A 19,766-nucleotide genomic window follows, 5' to 3' on the forward strand; every position below is an offset into this window, starting at 1 on the left:
GGGCCCTCGGCAAGTACGTAGCTGGGCCCCGAAACGAGCTCCGACGGGGCGAATAGAAATCGTATTCGGAGGATGGGAGTGATCCAGGTTGTTATCGGAGGAAACGAGAACGGAGGGTCAGCTAATGGGCACAAACGGCACCTAAATGAGCTTTACCAAGCCATCAACTTTGTGCCCACCACAGCGATCCCCGCTTCCACCGTCCCCGATATAACCATCGGAAGGAAAGACTACGAAGGAGTCGTAGCCCCGCACAGCGACCCGCTGGTAGTCCACCTGGACATAGCCAACCACTTGGTTAAGAGGTGCCTAATTGATACAGGCGCCTACACGAACATCATGTTCAGGGAATGCTTCCTCAATCTCGGTCTGAAGATTGAGGACCTGAGCCCCTGCACCAACCCACTATACAGCTTCTCTGGGGCCGGCCTGGTACCCCTGGGGTCAATCAGGTTGCCGGTGATGTTCGGCCAGGCGGATGCGGCCAAGAATGTTTTATCTGAGTTCGTGGTCATTGATGGTTCGTCCGCCTACAATGTTCTGATAGGTCGGGTTACTTTGAGCGAGGCCGATGCTGTAATGTCCATCCGGGCCCTGACATTGATGTATGTCTCGGACCGGGGGGAGGCACAAAAGCTCGTCTCAAAGGACGAGAGAGACGAAATTGTCAATGTCCAAATATCTGCCAGAGGGTGTAACATGCAATCCCTCAAAGTGGCGAAGAAATCAGAGAAAGGGAAGAGCCCATCTTTACAACAGGAGGGTGAACCGATGAACACCGTCGGCATGGTCGAAGGAGCCGAGACCGAGCAAGTGGAAATTGACCCAGGACGCACCGTAAATGTCGGTGTCGGCCTGGAGCCGAAATTCAGAGCCGATCTCCTAGACCTGCTGAGGAAGAACAAAGACGTCTTCGCGTACTCAGTCGCCGAGATGCCAGGCGTGAGCCGAGAGGTGATCGTTCACAAGCTGAACGTGCTCTCCACCGCTCGCCCTGTCAAGCAGAAGATGAGGAACTCCTCGGCCGAGAAAGACGAGGCCATCAAGGCCGAGGTAGACAAATTGTTAGAGGCGGGCTTTATCATGCCTTGTACTTACCCTGAGTGGCTAGCAAATGTTGTAATGGTGAAGAAGTCATCAGGGGGTGGAGGATGTGTGTTGATTTTACAAATCTTAATAAAGCATGCCCTAAAGATTGCTATCCCTTGCCTCGAATAGATAGCTTAATTGACGCAACGGCAGGCTACACTATGCTAAGCCTGCTAGACGCCTTCTCGGGTACCATCGGTATTCATGGCGAAGAAGACATGCCTAAGTGCGCATTCATCACCATACACGGCACATACATGTATAAAATGATGCCGTTCGGTTTGAAAAACGCTGGCGCAACTTACACTAGGCTGGTGGACAAAGTGTTTCAAGATCAAAAAGGGCGAAACATCGAGGCTTACGTCGACGATGCTATTGTAAAAGCAAGTCCGACAAATGAGCACTTGGCCGACTTGAGCGAAACATTTTGTTCACTAAGGAAATACAAGATGAAACTTAACCCAATGAAATGCAACTTCGGTGTCCGGGCAGGTAAGTTCCTCGGCGTGCTTGTCGGGCGCCGGGGAATTGATGCCAATCGAGAGAAAGTCCAAGCAATCTTTGGACCTACCGGAGCCGAGGAATCGAAAAGAGGTTATGATGTTGACCGGAGGATGGCGGCTCTCGCCCGTTTCATCTCTCGGTCAGCCGACAAGAGCACCCAATTCTTCAAAGTGTTAAAGGGGAATAAAGACTTCAGCTGGGGGAGGAACAGAGCACGGCTTTCAGGCAATCGAAAGCTCATCTTCTAACTCTCCCGACCCTGTCCGGCCGATCTTCGGGGAGACGCTATATCTATACATAGCGATTACCTCGGCCACGGTCGGTCGTAATCATCGAGAAGAAGACAAGCAAAGAACACCCAATCTACTTTATCGCCATACACTGCTGGCCGCCGAAAGAAATTACCCACTGATCGAAAAAGCGACCTTTTTTGTCGTCGTTGCCGCAAGGAAATGAAACCTTACTTCGACGCACATCCCGTGACGGTCCTAACCGACCAGCCATTGGATAAAGCATTGGAAAAATTCGAAAAATCCGGCAGGCTCATCAAATGGGCAGTAGAGCTATCCGGCTTCGGCATTCAATACAAGCTGAGGCCCTCAATAAAGGGGCAGGCACTTGCAGACTTCCTGGCTAGAGCTTCTCGGCCTCAAACAATGAATCCGAATACGAGGCGGTGATAACTGGAGTCGAGCTAGCTAGAGCTGCCGGGGCGGAGCATGTTGTGGTGAGAACAGATTCACTCTTAGTCACTAATCAAATCAGAGCAGAGTATGAGGCTCGAGACGACGGGATGGTAAGATACCTGGAAAGGGTAAAAGCTGACACCGCAAAATTGAAATCTTTCCAAATCCAATGCATCCCAGTGTCCGAGAACAACCGAGCCGACGCTCTCTCAAAACTTGCCGGTTCAACCATCAAGAATGTCACCGAACCGTCTTTGGTGGATATCAGGAATGCTAAAAGCATCACTGAGACCGTCGGCATGGTGGGCGACATAGAAGCCGAGATGACGTGGATGACTTCGATAATGAAATACAAACTAACAAAAGAGTTACCGGAGAACCGCAGTCTCTCTCAGAAGATAAGAAGGATCGCCGCAAGGTACTTGGTGTTCGAAGGAGAACTATACAGAAGGTCCGTGATAAGACCACTTTTGAAATGTGTCGGCCCAGCCGACGCGGAGCTCATACTGACAAAGATTCACGAAGGCATATGTGGACATCACATGGGGGCAAGAACGCTAGCCCACAAAGCTCTCCGAGCCGGCTACTTCTGGCCTACCATGCTTGAGGATTCCAGAGCTAAGACCAAAAAGTGCAAGAATTGTCAGATGCATGCTCCGGTGATACACGCACCTTCCCGAGACCTGCAACCGGTACTTAGTCCCCTGCCATTTGCACAATGGGGGATGGATTTACTAAGACCCTTTCCGACGGCCTCCGGAGGAAGGAAGTACCTGATTGTCGCCGTTGACTACTTCACCAAATGGGTCGAAGCTGTCGCGGTACCTGCCAAGACCACGGCGGCCGTAAGAAAGGTAATCTGGGAGAACATCATAACTCGTTTTGGGTTACCCCAAGTCATGGTATTTGACCACGGCCGAGAGTTTTGGAGTGACATGGTGATGAACTGGCTAGAAGAGCTCGGTATCAAGTTTGCATACTCCTCCGTCTCGCCACCCTCGAGCATCGGGCGGCGGGAGGCTAATAAAACAATATTGAACGGGTTGAAAAAGAAGGTTGAAGATCTAAAGAGAAAATGGGCTGATGAACTACCCCGTCTCGTGGTCACTTCGAACCACGGAAAAAGAAGCAACGGGTGCGATCCATTCCACCTAGTCTATGGGTCCGAGGCCGTCCGGTCAAGGTAATGAAGCGGTGCCAGGCATTCAGAACACAAACCTTTAACTTGATCGAAAATGAGGAAGGCCTGAGAGCCTCCCTTGACCTGGTCGAAGAAAGTCGAGACACGGCACGGCTCAACTTGGCAGTGTATCAAAACCGGATGAGAAGAGCATACAACCGTAGGGTCCACAAAAGGGACTTAAGAGTAGGAGATCTAGTCCTAAGAAAGCCGTCGCCACAAACAAAGGAAACGTCCATGGAAAAATGACGGCCAACTGGGAAGGACCCTACAAGGTGGTTGAAGAAATGAGGCCGGGTACATACCGGCTGATGGACATGAAGGGTGTTCCTTTGATGAGCCACTGGAACACGGACAACTTAAGGAAATATTTTGTATAACGGCGGAGGTGTCCGAGACCGTTGTGGACACCCCAACGTATGATTACACCTTATGAAGAATAATCCAAGTTTTTCATCAAAATACTAGTCCCCTCCATAGTCATGCGGAATAGACGCCGCGGCCAAAGTCGGCGGTCACTACCAAAGTATAAAAAGCGTATAAGCACTTGTTGAGACGCAACTGACATTGCCCCGGCCAATCCGGAGTGGCAGAGGAAGCGATCAATATGTCTATAGATACGTAGCGGTCGAAACGTAAACTCGGTTGCCTCGGTCAAAGCCGGGAGGACGAGGAAACGCGATTTGCCAAAGCGGCAGTTGATACTCGCGAAAGCGACCAACATGCTTAGGAACGTATAAGTACGGTTGAGAAACGCAAATCGGACGCCTCGGCCAGACCGAGAGTGAAAGAGGAAGCGATCAACATGTCTACTGATCTGAATTTGTCGAGCCGTAACCTCGATTGCCTCGGCCAAAGCGGGAGTGACGGGGACACAACGACCGATCGCTAACATGTTCACAACGGCGGTTGGGAAGCGCAAATCTGACGCCTCGGCCGGACCGAGAGTGAAGGAGGAAGCGACCGACATGCCAACATGTTTAAAAACGTTAAGTACAGTTGAGATACGCATTCTAACTGCCTCGGCCAAGCCGAAGGTAAAAGCGAAAAAAAAAGCGCTCAATTAATAACGAAAGAAGACAACTGAATGAAGGATTGTGATCAAAGCCCCGGCCAAGCCGAGGGCAAATAAACAAACTTTATTAAACATATTTACAGGTGATACAAAACGAAGTCGACGACCATCCCAATAAGGATAGCCTAAACTCAACCTACCAAAGTTTTACAAAAAAAGAAGAAGGAACAATAAAAAGTATCACATTGAGACAATGAAGCGCCAAAAGGATGGCAGGGAGAGAAGGCTCAAAAGTTGGCCCCCGAACAGCTGAAGCTATCCGAAGGGCCAGGTGAGTCTGGTGACGACCGCCCGTCTCCCTATGCTTGTTCTTTGCTCGCCACCGGCGCAGCAAAGATCATCTTTGGTGGCCGGCCCAGAAGAAGGCTTGGCAGCTTCACGTGCCCTTGCCCTTTCAGCCTCCTCTCTGGCCTCCTTCACCTTGGCATCCCGGGCCGCCCTCTCCACTGCCTCCTCAGCGGCCTTTGCCACCTCTGCCTTCTCCGCAACCTTTGCCTCCGCAGCAGCCGCCTTCTCATCAAGAAGCCGGTCAAAATCCTGCCACGGAAAGGGGTCTTTAGGAAAGAGCTCTTTGATTACTTCCCTGGTGGCATCTTGGCCTGGTCCCGTCATCGGGCACACATGTTAGGGATGATGACAGTTTGGAGCATCTCAATGTCCTTCTCCCTCTGGGCAAGGATAGCCTTTGTGTTCTTGTGCTCCTTCGCCTCAGCCGAATGAAGAGTCTTCCACCTCTCCTTTTGCCCAACCACAGCGTTATAGCCGCCCTCCAGTTTGTCCCGCTCCTCCCGCAGCTTAGCGGCATCAGCCAGTACAGCCTCAACCTTGGCCCTCTCGGCTAGGACCGACTTCTCAGCGTCCTCCCTGAGCTTTCGCTCAGCGAGGAAATCATTTTCGGCGGCCTGGAAGTCCTTCTTCGCCTTCTCGGCCTCTTGCTTAGAGGCAGCAAGCTCAAGCCTAAGCCGTTCAAGCACAGGGGCAGCTTCGGCCATGACCTTTTCTTGCTCCATAATGTGAACGCCGGCTAGTTCAGTCCACTTAGCCAGCATCTTGGACAACCTTATGCCTTCCGCCCTAAGCTGGGCGGGGGAAGGCTTCAGGGATGAGGAGTCGACAGTGGCATTTTTATCGCCGTCCGCACAGCCGCTTCTCTAATTGCCGTTCGAGTGAGAGGGACAAATGGCAGCGGTTGATCTACAAAAATTCGGACAAAGCATCCATGTCAACATTCATTGACATGTCGTAAAGCTTGTCATCGGGAATACCTAATGAACCAGCTAAATCCCGAGCCATAGGTTAGATCCGTACCCGCCTTGGCCTTCTTGGTTGGAGGACCCTTTTCTTTACCGGCCTCGTAACAATGCGGCGGCAGCAGACGCCTCTTTTCTCTTATGTGAAAGAGGAGGACCCTCAACGGTGACCTCCTCTTCAACATCGACGACCACCACCACCTGCTCCTTTTGGACCACAGGGATCAAGATTGAGCTGGGGTTGACGTCGTTGCGCCGTAAGACGTTGTCTTTGATCTCCGGCGCGGCACGTTCACGGCGTCTGCGCTGAGCCGCCGTCACATCCAGTGCCTTCAATGCTTTGCTTCATAAGTTCGTGAGAGCGGTCTGCGATCACGTGGCGAGGCCTTAGGATGCGGCTCAACGACTCTCCGTTCTCGTCAAGTCCCAACCCTCGGAGGACGAGAGGCGATTCCGGGCCAAATCGGTGCGGAAGAAACGAAGCGGGGAGTTAAGTAAAAGAAATAAACCAAAGTTCAAAAACAGAAACATAAAAAGCAAAGATGGGCCTCACACCGACCCCACTCACCCTGTTCGAGGGCCGGTATGAGGCCGACGTGGCAGAGCAGCTCATCCTGAAGAACGATCTGCGTTGGGGGCATCCATCCCTTCGGCGTCCCATCCTTCTCAGCCTCAAACCGCTTCATTGCCCGTTTTTCGTCCTCATTAAGATAGACCTTCGAGGCGTCCATCTTAAGCTTATTCCGGGAGACGTATCTGCCATGCTCCCCTTGATTCTCGCACCGCAAATTGACGCGGTCCTGGAAGGACCGGGGCAACGGATAGTCCTCCGGAACCTCAACGTATACCCACCGCCCCTTCCAGTCTTTGCAAGAAGTAAGCTTAGAGACGGTGATATAACCCGGCTCAGTCTGTATACTGTACCAGCCCGGGCTGCCTAAGGTAGTCCCCCGAAGGTGGTGGAGGCGGCGAAAGAGGTTCACCGTTGGGGCCTCCTCTTTGAAAAGACACAACCATACAAAACCAACAATCGTCCTGATGGCCAACGGATGCAGTTGGGCCACGGCGACATTCATGGCTTTAATAATGGCAGCAACGTATTCATTCAGAGGAAACCGGAGCCCATACTCCAGGTGTCTGATGTATACGCCGATACAACCCTCGGGAGGGCAACAGACGGCCTGACCCTCCTCAGGGATAACAATTCTATACCCCCTGCCGAAGGAGTAATGGTGTTAAAAAAGTTCAGAACCGGAACAACTGGCGAACTTGTTCGTCCAGGCACGATCATGACTGATCGAGCAGGCATCACCGTGCCACGAAACAAGCGGCCTCTCTACGGCAGAAGGGGTCGCCTCATCATCGTCATCATCAATACCCTCCAAATATCTCTCATCAATTTCAGGAGAAGGAGACCCGGGGCCCCCGAACCTTAGCGGGGTAACGGCAAGTGGCTCCTGCTCATCAGGATGCGACGGTTCGCCCCCGTGTAAATCTTGGGTCCAAAGATCGCGAGAAGACATGACAACAAATACTTAACAAATAAAAGTTAAAAAATTTGTTTGTTTACCTTGGAAAAGTGTTACGCCGAGTAACGCTTTGAAGACTAGAGAGAAGTTTCTTCGAAGAAAGCTAGAGAGAAGAAATTTTTTGAGAAAATAAAATTTGTGCGGAAAATTAAGGGGCTAACTGCTCTATTTATAGAGCAAAGCCCATGAAACGGACCAATCAGGGCAAAGCCCATGAAGCGTCAACCAATCAACACCGAGCCACGTGTCAAGCATGAAGCCACAGAATGCCAATCGACGTATCTTCTTCAACACGCTCCTTGACAGAATGCCAATCGACGTATCTTCTTCAACACGCTCCTTGATATCTACTTGTCAAACGGCCCGCTGTTCACCCAAGCTTGGCAGCACCGGCCGGGGGCAATCAAAAGCACACGGCACTCTCAACCTCGGTCTCAGCCAGCGCCATGTTCTTTTCAACATTTGATGTCCATTACACATCCATGTGGAGGGGGGATATGATACGGCCTGAGCAGAACCAAGCCGAGGAAGAAGAAGCCGGGGAAGAAATTCAACTTGCGCAGAATACGCTCAACACTCATCGAAGGTCCATACCACGGCATAGACTACGCTGGGGGCAAATTGATGGGGCATATTCTGCACCCGCTGACCGAGTCAACATATTGAGCAAGGTCAAAGATATCCACAGCAAGTCAACGTATTAGACAGCCAAACCGACGCGACTGTCGGCTGTCACTGGGTCTCGGCTAAGCAACTAGCCGGTAGGAGACATTACCGCGTACTCACATCCAAGTCCCCTCGGCATGGGGTCAACCAGGCCAGCCGGCCTGCCATGGGTCCCTCGGCCGAGGGTAGATCAGTCTTTCCACCTGCTCTGCCACTTGGCCACTTGGCCACTACGTGACAAAAGGTGAAAGTCTATAAATACTCCTCAACCCTCATTGAGAAAACGATCCAATAATCCGCAATTCATCCATAAAAACTCACTATTAATCTGGTATAAACTCCCTTCTCTCTACAATATACTTTGCCAAGTAACACACAACTTAATCTCTTTAAGTTTACTGACTTGAGCGTCGGAGTGAGTACGCTCGGTACCAAGCCGAGCCCTCAGTTTGTTCATTGTTTCAAGGGAGGCCGAAAGGAAGAGTCAAGCAAAGTCGTCATTCATCAAGCTTACGTGGTCACAAACACTGCTCCGGAATTACACCCGGAACAATAAGAATAGAGTTTGTAAGCATATAGAAATGAGACGGCCGATATTATGACAAAGAAAATATGGAGTGTCTTTAAACTTTGCCTATTGCGGGTTGGATCGGGCCGGGGCAGGCTGGGATGGGCCGAGGGGTAGGGGCCGGTGAGAACTGCTCTTCTTCAATGCCTGACTGTGCGAGGTTGGTCTCGAAATCAGTGACACGAGCACAATCTACAGAGTGGCGGGACGGCATGTGCCTGTTTAGAATCAGGTTGGGCCATTGAAAGGTGACAGTGGCCCGGCCCAAAAGGGGACCCGAGCTGTGTCAAGGATGAACACGGGCTAAATCGGCTGCCATCTTTTGGCTCGGCAATGCAGATTGGGTCGTGCCGGACATTGTTGGTCAGCTCTAGGGTTACCCCTAACTAGAAATTATAGTATGGTAGTTTAATTATTTTTGTTTTTTTTCAAAGTCCTGACTTCCATCACATTTTAGTTCTTCCCCTTAAATTTTTGAACTCTTTGTGCCCTTTTTGAACTGGGAATAAATTATGTACTAATTCTACAAACAAAAATCATTAATCTTACTTAAAAATATTTTCTTTTAATATTCGTAGTTCCAGTGGGGGAGCCAAGATTTACGATTAGGGGGCAAAAAAGTTCAGAGCGGAGGCTAACAAGTAATGCAATAAGGCAAACTTGAAAAAGATTCGAAAAATTGAACTAAAATTTTCGAACTTTTCATTGTTCAGCGGGGACGAGCGCCCCTACTACCCCCCAAATCCGTTACTGCGGAGTTCCTTGCATGTCGCTCGTCCAGGAGCAAACAAGACTTAGGAACAAGATTATTAATTTGGCAAAGCCTAAACTATATTTAAGGCAACATAATATACTCCCTCCATCCGGTCAATTGTTGTCCTTTGGTTTTTACACAAAGACCAAGGAAAGAGGAAATGGTCAATTACTAAATGACAAGTGAAACAAATTGAGTGTAAATGATCAAATTACTCATCAAATTCATTCTTAAAATAGATAGTGTTAGAATAATTAATAATATTCGTATGGCCTATGTGTTTCGGGTTTTAATAAAAGTTAAGTTCACATTAATATAAGGAGACTTTAATATAAAAGACGGTATCGTGATGGATCGGTCCCGATTAATGTAATTAAAGTCCGGGAATTATTATTCCATGTTACCTTACCCTAATAAGTCGTCTTTCACGAAAAGGTACGAACGGTTTTGTTTTTGCGAAAAGCTACGTAACCCATCATATATATATATATATATATATATATATATATATATATATATATATATATATATATATGATAGGATACAGTAAGAAAATAATCACAATATAATCAATCTGACAAAAACAAAACAACGTACGATTAAGAAAGTGAAAGGGTGAAACAAATTTCTTTCTCCATCATTAAGAAACAGTAAGGAAAGGGTTAAGGAGGAGAATCAATCATCTCATATTTCTTATTGTATTGAATGCGTCTCTAAGACATGGATCAAGGTTAGTCCTTTATTCCGTCTTTATAATTGTATTAGGGTTGAATTAATTCAAATCTATATTGATTCTTGGAAATGATTTCATTAATGAAATTATAAAGTTTATCTTACATTTGGTATCAAAGCCATTATAGATTTGATTAATTTACCATTAAAGTGTATGCAAAGTTGTATATGTGCGTTTGAGTATGTTCGAGAATAATGGCACATGTTCACATATATTGTTTACCCATGAAACCATTGTTTACGCATGAAATCAGTAGTACCTTTTGATTTGTTCTAGGTTTTATGAATGAAACCATTGTTTTACGCCTGAAACCATTGGTTTATTTTGCTTCTTCCACTGTGTAACTTTTGCAATATGTTAACAAGCCATGTGTTGCATCTTTATCATACATAGCATTGTTGAGTACGTATAAATGGTAATAAATTGCATTATATGACTAATGATAAACAATTATGGCATGTTTAATCGCTTGGTGGCATTAAATAATTAGTACCACAATGGTCATTATTATGTACATATAAAGTATAAATTTAACCATATGAATTGTTTCAATTTGCTTTTCATTGTTTTGTTTACTGGGTTGATGTCAAGACTTTGCAATATTGAAAGTAATTTGATTAAAGCATTGTTGTTGATTAATAAGATACTTCCGCTGCGAAATTCTTGCACTTATTGGGAAGACAAAAGACATGAGAAATTCTTGCACTTATTGATTTTTCCCACTGGTATCAAAGCATTCTTGTACGTATTGGTTTTTTCTGATTATTGGGCTTCTGGCTGGTAAGTGTATTAGGGCAGAACTTGTCATATGTCTTTTGTCTTCTCATTATGGTTTGTTATTTCTTTGTACATGGATAAGAAATATAAGTTTAACAAATATAAGTTTATCAAGTAGTGTTTAATATACTACCGCGTAATTAGTGTTATGGTATGTTAACACATTGAAAGATAATTAAAGTTGAATGTTTATTTTGTATTTCACATGTTAGTCACCAAAGTGACCTTGTTATATTACATTTAAACATTTAAAATAAAAGTTTTCAATTGATCATGATTAAAGAGATGTTTAAATGACATTATAGTTAGATTGATCAATTATTCTTTGTCATCTATATTTTGGGAGATCACCCAAAGGTGGGTCATTAAATATAGTTGATAATATAAAAGAATTAATTATTCATAAATTGGGTCTAATAGTATGTATATCCAAAGATAGCATTCTTATTTGATTCATGTGTGTTAATAATTAATTGTTAAAGTATACATTAACATCAATGATGGTTACTTGTATTTAAGTGTTGCCCAAAGGTCATTTAAATACATCTATAAAAGTTTATATAATATTATTTGAATCTGTATGATAGTTTTTCAAAGCACTAATAGATAAACATGTATAAATGTTTGCAGCATCTCCAAATATGCTTGCATCTGCTGACTCTTTTGTAAAGTTCAATGGGCTTAATTATGATGAGTGGGCCTTAAAGATCCAGTATACACTGGGTATAATGGCTTTGGACATTGTCATCCCGAGATGAGGTGCCAATGAAATTACACCTCGAGCTCCGGCCGAAAAGTGTCATTATCAGGCTTGGGAGAAATCTAACAGATTGGGTTTACACCTCATGAGGATGACAATGGCCGATAACATTAAGCCCTCCATGCCTAAAACAGAGAAAGCAAGGGAATTCATGCTCAAAGTAAAGGAGTGTTCACAGTCGAATTTAGCTGATAAGTCAATTGTTGGTAGTCTAATGAGTGAGCTGACTACTAAAAGGTTTGACTGGTCTCAACCGATACATGATCATGTAACACACATGTCTAACCTGGCAGCAAAGTTGAAGACTTTAGAGATGGACGTAAGTGATACTTTCTTGGTACAATTCATCATTAACTCTCCACCTTATGAGTTTGGCCAGTTTCAGGTGAACTATAACACCATAAAAGATAAATGGAACTATCAAGAGTTAAAAGTCATGCTTACACAGGAGGAGGGGAGATTAAAGAAGATGAAAGATCAAGCTGTTCATTTCCTGAGTCATGATGGTGCCAGCAGCAGTAAAGCTAAACCGAGTAAGAAGGGTAAGAATGGTAAGAAGGGAAAGTCTTTCTTTAAAGGACCTGAAAGTGTGATACAGAAAGAAAAGAATTGTCACTTCTGCAAGAAACCTGGACACTTCAAGAAGGATTGTCCTAAAAGGAAGGTATGGTTCGAAAAGAAAGGTAAACATTATAGTCTTGTTTACTTTGAATCAAATCTTATAGAAGTACCTAGTAATACTTGGTGGTTAGATTCTGGTGCAACTACTCATATTTCTCACATTAAACAGGGATATCGTATGATCTAGCCCATAAGAGGAGCTGAACAGTTTGTATCCATGGGAAACAGGATGAAAGCACGCATTGAGGGCATTGGGACTTACATATATATTAATCTTAGACACTTGTTGTCATATAGATCTTGTATCATTAAGTAGATTGGATAATTTAGGTTTTAACTTTAAGTTTGGACATGGTATATTTTCTATGTACCGTAATGAATACTTTTATGGTAGTGGTACTTTGATTAATTCACTTTATAGGTTCAATCTTGATGTTAAATTTTCTGATTCCCTATTTATTGTTGAGAGTCAAGGTATTAAACGTAGTGCATTAAATGAAAAATCAGCTTACTTGTGGCATCAAAGTTTAGGTCACATATCCAAAGAAAGGTTAACGAGTTTGGTAAAAGATGAAATTCTACCTCAATTGGATTTTAGTGACTTAGATGTGTGTGTAGACTGCATTAAAGGTAAGCAGACTAAACATACAATAAAGAAATCAGCTACAAGGAGCTCTCAGCTTTTAGAAATTATACACACCGATATTTGTGGACCTATGACACTCCATCTTGGAGTGGTGAAAAGTACTTTATCACCTTTATAGATGATTTCTCCCGATATGGTTTCACTTATTTGTTGCATGAAAAGGCTCATTCTGTGGATATCCTTGAAATATTCATAAATGAGGTGGAAAGACAGCTTGAAAAAGTGAAAATTGTGAGGTCTGATAGGGGTGGTGAGTTTTATGGAAGGTTTACTGAAAATGGACAATGTCCTGATCCATTTGCAAAGTTACTTGAAAGTAGGGGTATTTGTGCACGTATACAATCTGATACTGGGTACACCTCAATGAACAGTATTCTTTGAAAGGCGGAATCGTACTTTAATGGAAATGATTAGGAGCATGTTAAGTAATTGTTTTTTACCTCTTTCACTATGGATTTATGCATTAAAGACAACAACCTATGTTTTAAATCGGGTTCCTAGTAAAGCAGTTCCTAAGACTCCTTATGAACTGTGGACGGGAAGGAAACCGAGTTTAAGACATCTTCGAGTTTGGGGTTGCCTAGCTGAAGTAAGGTTGTATAACCCAAATGAAAAGAAGCTAGATCCTAGGACAGTCAGTGGTTATTTCATTGGCTATCCTGAAAAGTCAAAGGGGTATAGATTTTACTATCCTAATCACAGTACGAGAATAGTAGAGACTGGAAATGCTAGATTCATTGAGAACGGTCAAACTAGTAGGAGCATTGGACCACGAAAAGTGGACATTAAAGAAATTCAGGTTGAAGTTTCTTCTCCTGAAATTGCACGTGAAATTGTTGTACCATTCGTGTCGTCACAGTCAAATGACATAATAGGACAACAACGAAATGAAGTGCAAGACCCACAAAATGACAATAACAATGATGATCAAGTCACAATTCAAGGGGAGAATAATATGTCACGTGAACAATCAAGGCAACCTGTAAGGAGAAGAAGGGTAGTCAATGTTCCACAGGAACAATTAAGGCGATCTATAAGGGAAAGAAGATCAGCCATCCCAAATGACTACGAGACATATAACGTTGAATGTGACTTGAGCATTAGTGAGGATCCCGTCTCATTCCATAAGGCCATGGAAAGTGATAATTCTGAAAAATGGTCAATTGCAATGAAAGAGGAGATGAAATCTATGGATGACAATAAAGTATGGGACTTAGTAGTGTTACCTGAGGGTTCTAACACCGTTGGGTCGAAGTGGGTTTATAAGACCAAACGGGACTCTAAAGGTAACATTGAAAGATATAAGGCTCGACTTGTTGCCAAATGTTTCACTCAGAAAGATGGCATTGACTATAAAGAAACTTTCTCTCCGGTATCAAAGAAAGATTCTTTAAGAATTGTCTTGGCTTTGGAGCTCATTATGATCTAGAGCTTCACCAAATGGATGTAAAGACCGCTTTTCTAAACGCTGAGCTTGAGGAAGAAGTATATATGGACCAACCCCCGGGTAATGAAGATAAGGTGTGTAGGCTGAGGAAGTCGATATATGGACTAAAACACTTCTAGACAATGGTATTTAAAGTTTAATGATACCATCACGTCATATGGATTTGTAGAGATTACCGTTGATCGGTGTATCTACATTAAGATCAATGGGAGCAGATTTGTTATTTTAGTCTTATATGTTGATGATATTTTGCTAGCTGCGAATGATCTAGGCATGTTACATGATGTAAAGAAATATTTATCTAAAAGCTTTGAAATGAAAGATATGGGTGGGGCATCCTATGTGATCGGAATTGAAATTTTCCGTGATAGATCACAAGGATTGTTAGGGTTGTCTCAGAAAGCTTACATTGACAAAGTTTTAGAGAGATATAGAATGAATGAATGTTCTGCATGGATAGTTTCTATACAGAAAGGGGACAAATTTAGTAAAATGCAATGTCCCCGTAATGAGCTGGAACGAAAAGAAATGGAGAGAATTCCCTATGCATCCGTGGTTGGGAGTTTGAACTATGTTGGACATGTACTCGAATAGGATATCGCCTTTTCTTTGTTGGAATGTTGGGTCGATACCAAAGTAATCCCGGGATGGACTACTGGAAAGTTGCGAAGAAGGTCCTTAGGTACTTGCAAGGCACTAAGGAGCCCATGCTTACTTATAGGAGATCTGATCATCTTGAAGTGATTGGTTATTGATTGATTATCTTAGGATGTGTTGATAGTAGAAAATCAACATTTGGTTACTTGTTCCTTTTAGCTGAAGGGGCAGTATCATGAAAAAGTGGGAAGCAGTCTGTCATTGCCACTTCTACTGTGGAAGCCGAATTTGTGGCATGATTTGAGGCCACTATTCATGCATTGTGGTTGCGAAACTTTATCTCGGGACTTGGGATCGTCGTTAGTATTGCCAAGCCGCTGAGAATTTATTGTGATAATTCTGCAGCCGTCTTCTTCTCTAAAAACGATAAATACTCCATGGGTGCTAAGCACATGGAATTAAAGTTCTTATCGGTAAAGGAGGAAGTACAGAAGCAAAGAGTGTCATTTGAGCATATAAGAACAGATAATATGGTAGCTGATCCATTAACTAAGGGATTATCACCCAAGGCGTTCATTGGCCATGTAGAGCGCATGGGTGTTGTATCAAAGGCCTTGTTATTATGAAGTTAATATGCTTGTACTGAATGTGACATCTAGAATTCACTTATAGTATTGTTTCTGTTATAATAGACATGTTAATCATTATAGTATATGTATACATTACAGTTATTAGATTACATGTGACTAATTGTGAGAATTAATGTTCTTCTCAAATTAAAGGTTTACCTAGATTTGGAATTGATTTGTGATACATGGAAGGAATCATGTCGATTAGTAAATGACGTGTGACCGGCATGATCCAATTAGTTCTATTTCGATTAAGGATATGAAAGTTAGTGAGTTTAACATAAAAGTGCACATTATAGTTATTAAACCATTAAGTCAACACAAAGGCCAAGTGGGAGAATGTTAGAATAATTAATAATATTCGTATGGCCTATGTGTTTCGGGTTTTTAATAAAAGTTAAGTTCACATTAATATAACGAGACTTTAATATAAAAGACGGTATCGTGATGGATCGGTCCCGATTAATGTAATTAATTAAAGTCCGGGAATTATTATTCCCTGTTACCTTACCCTAATAAGTCGTTTTTCACGAAAAGGTACGAAATGTTTTGTTTTTGCGAAAAGGTACGTAACCCATCATATATATATATATATATGATAAGATACAGTAAGAAAATAATCACAATATAATCAATCTGACAAAAACAAAACAACTACGATTAAGAAAGTGAAAGGGTGAAACAGTTTCTTTCTCCATCATTAAGAAACTTGATAAGAAGGAAAGGGTTAAGGAGGAGAGGAGAATCAATCATCTCATATTTCTTATTGTATTGAATGCGTCTCGTAAGGCGTGGATCGAGTTAGTCCTTTATTCCGTCTTTATAATTGTATTAGGGTTGAATTAATTCAAGTCTACATTGATTCTTGGGAATGATTTCATTAATGAAATTATAAAGTTTATCTTCTGAAAAAACAATCGATCGGTATTAAGGCAACCGATATGAAAAGGAACAACAAATGATCGGGACAGAGGGAGTATGATTGATATATGTGGTCGATTCTCCGCTTCTATGTTGCTTTCAACTAGACGCTAGAGATTTCTAAAAATTACGAGGTCAGGTCACAATCCAAATTTGAATGCTGGGCTCTACCATTATAGAGACTTCGTTCATAATATTGGGATAATTGATAAAGACGAGAGGCTTGATACGGCTTTTTAAAAATGAATATGCCTTGAAAAGGTTAAGTTTTCTTTAAATCGACCTAGGACTGATGAATTTATTATTATGAACTCTATAAATTATAACTTAATCAAAGAATTATGTAATATTTATTCCTCGAGATCAGTAAGTTTTTCTCTCCTTTATCGGTGGATGTACTAACAATTGTTAGTGAACCACCTTAAATCTGTACGTTCTTTATTATCTTCCATACCTTAGTTCTAACATTTGTTTCCTTGTAACCGTAGTAGAGCGTGGTCAACTGATGGTAGTTACCTCAGTGACCACCATCAGTCCTTACCTATATTTTTCTAAAATTCTCTTTTTAAATATTCTAAAAATTCAAAAAATTATTATCAACTTGGTTAATAATCAAATGTTTTCTCAAAATAATGTTCATGTAAGATTGATAACTTTCACCTAAACCACAACGGCGAAGTAAATTAAAATAAAATATTTTAAAATCAAACTATTTATTGGTTTGACCTCATGTCGTTTATGTATTTATGAAATACGAAGTATAACTTTTTGACCGTAATGATCATCATTAGGATTCTGATAGTTAAAGGAAAAAAAACAAATAATCTGTAACGCATGTTACTCCCTCCGATTCTTTAGAAATGTCCCATATCATATTCCATTTTCGGCTTATCCATTAGAATTGCCCGATTTTCATTTAAAGCATGTTTCTGTTAATAAAATCTTACTCTTTTACTAGTGAGACCTACTTATCCACCACCCAGTCACAACTTTAATCGTCTTGCATATAGAAAATGGTACATTTAAAAAAAAAATCGGAGGGAATAGTATACTAGTATGGTACATTAGAAGGCATCTGGCTGGATTATGGTAGTTTGTTAACTTAAGACGACACTATCATTTTAAAGCATAAGACATGTCAAATCCCCTATATACTAAATGAATAGGAAAAACTCAAAGTTTCCCGCCTAAAATATTTCCCCTATTTTGATATATATAATCTTCTATTTTCTTTCCTATTTCAATATAGTTCCCTATTTAAGATTTGCTTCTAGGTTTTTTGATGATAAAAATTTCGTTTTTGATAAGATAAGTTGTAGCTAAAAGACATGCTATTAAAAAAAGTTATAAAACAATATCATTAAATCTGTGTAAAAACTTTTTTTCATTAAAATACACATTTCATGTTATGAGTATTACTTAAATTGGCTTTTTTTTCTCTCAAATCAAAATATAATGATGAAAAACGTTAAAAAATAACGAATTGTCAATTTACACTCTATAAATATAGTATACTAAAAGGTAAAATTCTATAAACACCGCGCATGCATTGCACGGGGCCTATACTAGTTTTATACTATTTGTGTATTATATAATGACAAATATATTACTTTTTTCTACGTATTTTTACAATATCCGTCGTAAGTTTAAGACGGATAATATTGTCTTAAAAGAAACTTACTGCATTAGGATTCTGATAATAATTTAAACCAAAAAAAAAAAAAAATTTAATGCATGGTTGTAATAGTAGTATTTGTGGTACTAGGGGTACATTACATTAGTACGTAGGAAGTGGAAACTCGGAGAATGCATGTGGATGGATTATGCTACTTTATAAACTAGGGTGTACTATTTTGTTGGAGGGCCATAATGTTACCCTAGGTAGCACCAAAACAGAACGGATCTGAATAATTTTGACATAGACACGCATAGCGTGATACTGATATCGTGAAATTTAGGACGGGGACACGTTATTTAAATTTAATAAAATATATATTTTATGGTTATAAATAACGAATGATTTTATTTTTTTAATGTATTCGATATTAAATTTAAATAAGTGAAGGTAAACTTTGACCTTGAGTATAACTAATTCTCATTTTTCAGCCAAACCCATCTTCTAATCAATCTCTTTTGACATTTTATTGCTCGTCTAAACTATAACACGTGTTTTAGGCGGTGTCGACGCAGCGTGTCGGGTGTCAGGAGTGTCGGACGGGGGCCAGTACTTAGGAGGAGTGTCCGTGCTACCTAGAGGTTACCCCATACAGTTTGGCAGTGACTAATTGTACTATTTTGTTGGAGGGCCATAATAAATGAGTGTCACACTCACACGTCCACATTCGAGCGAAAACGATGAACGATATGAAATATGTGGTGTTGGCGGATACTACTAAAATAACACGTGCTTTATTTTATGTGGTGTTGGCGGATACTACTAAAATCAATGATGCGTACGTTTCATTTGAGAATTGAGATATACCCTTGGTATATTCCTCGTAGATTTTTTTTAAAACCGAAAACTTTCTTAACGATAATTAGAATTCATGATTTTAGATAATATCAATTTTCCGCTAAAAGATTGTCTTTACGAGAATATGATCTGAAGAATTGTCGCTATGCAAACTTTTGGTTAGATGTTTATATGTCCAGGCCGAGTGTTCAACAAATTTTTCTGACCGAGTTTTGGCTGACCATATCTGACACGAGTTCGAAAATCAGCTTTTTATTTAAAATTGACTCGTGATCAGGGGTTATATATGAGCTGTCAAAATATCTATAAAATATAATTAAAAGCCTACCCTAAAATGACAAATAAATGCCACCTAGACAAAGTCACGTAGGATCAAAAAAGTCACCTAGATTAAAATTTAATGTGGCGTGACATATTTTCAAATGTGATGTTGCATATTTTTAATGTGACATAACGAATTAATGTCACATGATTATCAATTTATTATTACATGACATTAATTTAAATCATTTATCTATAAATTAATTTAATTCACTTATATAGTTATATCTATAATATTAAAGGATATTATCATTATTCTTAAATTAACTTTTTATAAAAAATATATTGTCTTCCAAAATTTATATAACCCTTATAAATTAACATCAAATTTCATATGTTATAATTAATATTGACATTTTAATTGAATTTTTTGTAATAAAACACGTTAATAAATTTCATAATTTTTAATTAATTTTTTTTTTTTGTAATAAAACATGTTAAGAAATTAATTAAACCTCTTCATATTACTAAACACTCACCATTATTAACATTTTCCTATTTAATTCATTGTTTTTAAATTTTTGGTAATAAAACCTGTTA

At 41.3% G+C, this 19,766-nt stretch overlaps 1 protein-coding gene across 1 annotated transcript; it reads left to right on the top strand.

Moving 5' to 3' along the window:
* The first annotated feature begins 14,932 nt into the window (after positions 1-14,932).
* On the top strand, positions 14,933-15,508 carry LOC141654823 (uncharacterized). The gene is made up of 2 exons (XM_074461938.1): positions 14,933-15,032; positions 15,288-15,508. Exons 1-2 carry the CDS (start codon positions 14,933-14,935, stop codon positions 15,506-15,508), a joined length of 321 nt encoding a protein of 106 aa, XP_074318039.1.
* The last annotated feature ends 4,258 nt before the right edge of the window (positions 15,509-19,766 follow it).

This window comes from Silene latifolia, chromosome 5 (genome assembly GCF_048544455.1).
Source record: "Silene latifolia isolate original U9 population chromosome 5, ASM4854445v1, whole genome shotgun sequence".
NCBI lineage: Eukaryota > Viridiplantae > Streptophyta > Magnoliopsida > Caryophyllales > Caryophyllaceae > Silene > Silene latifolia.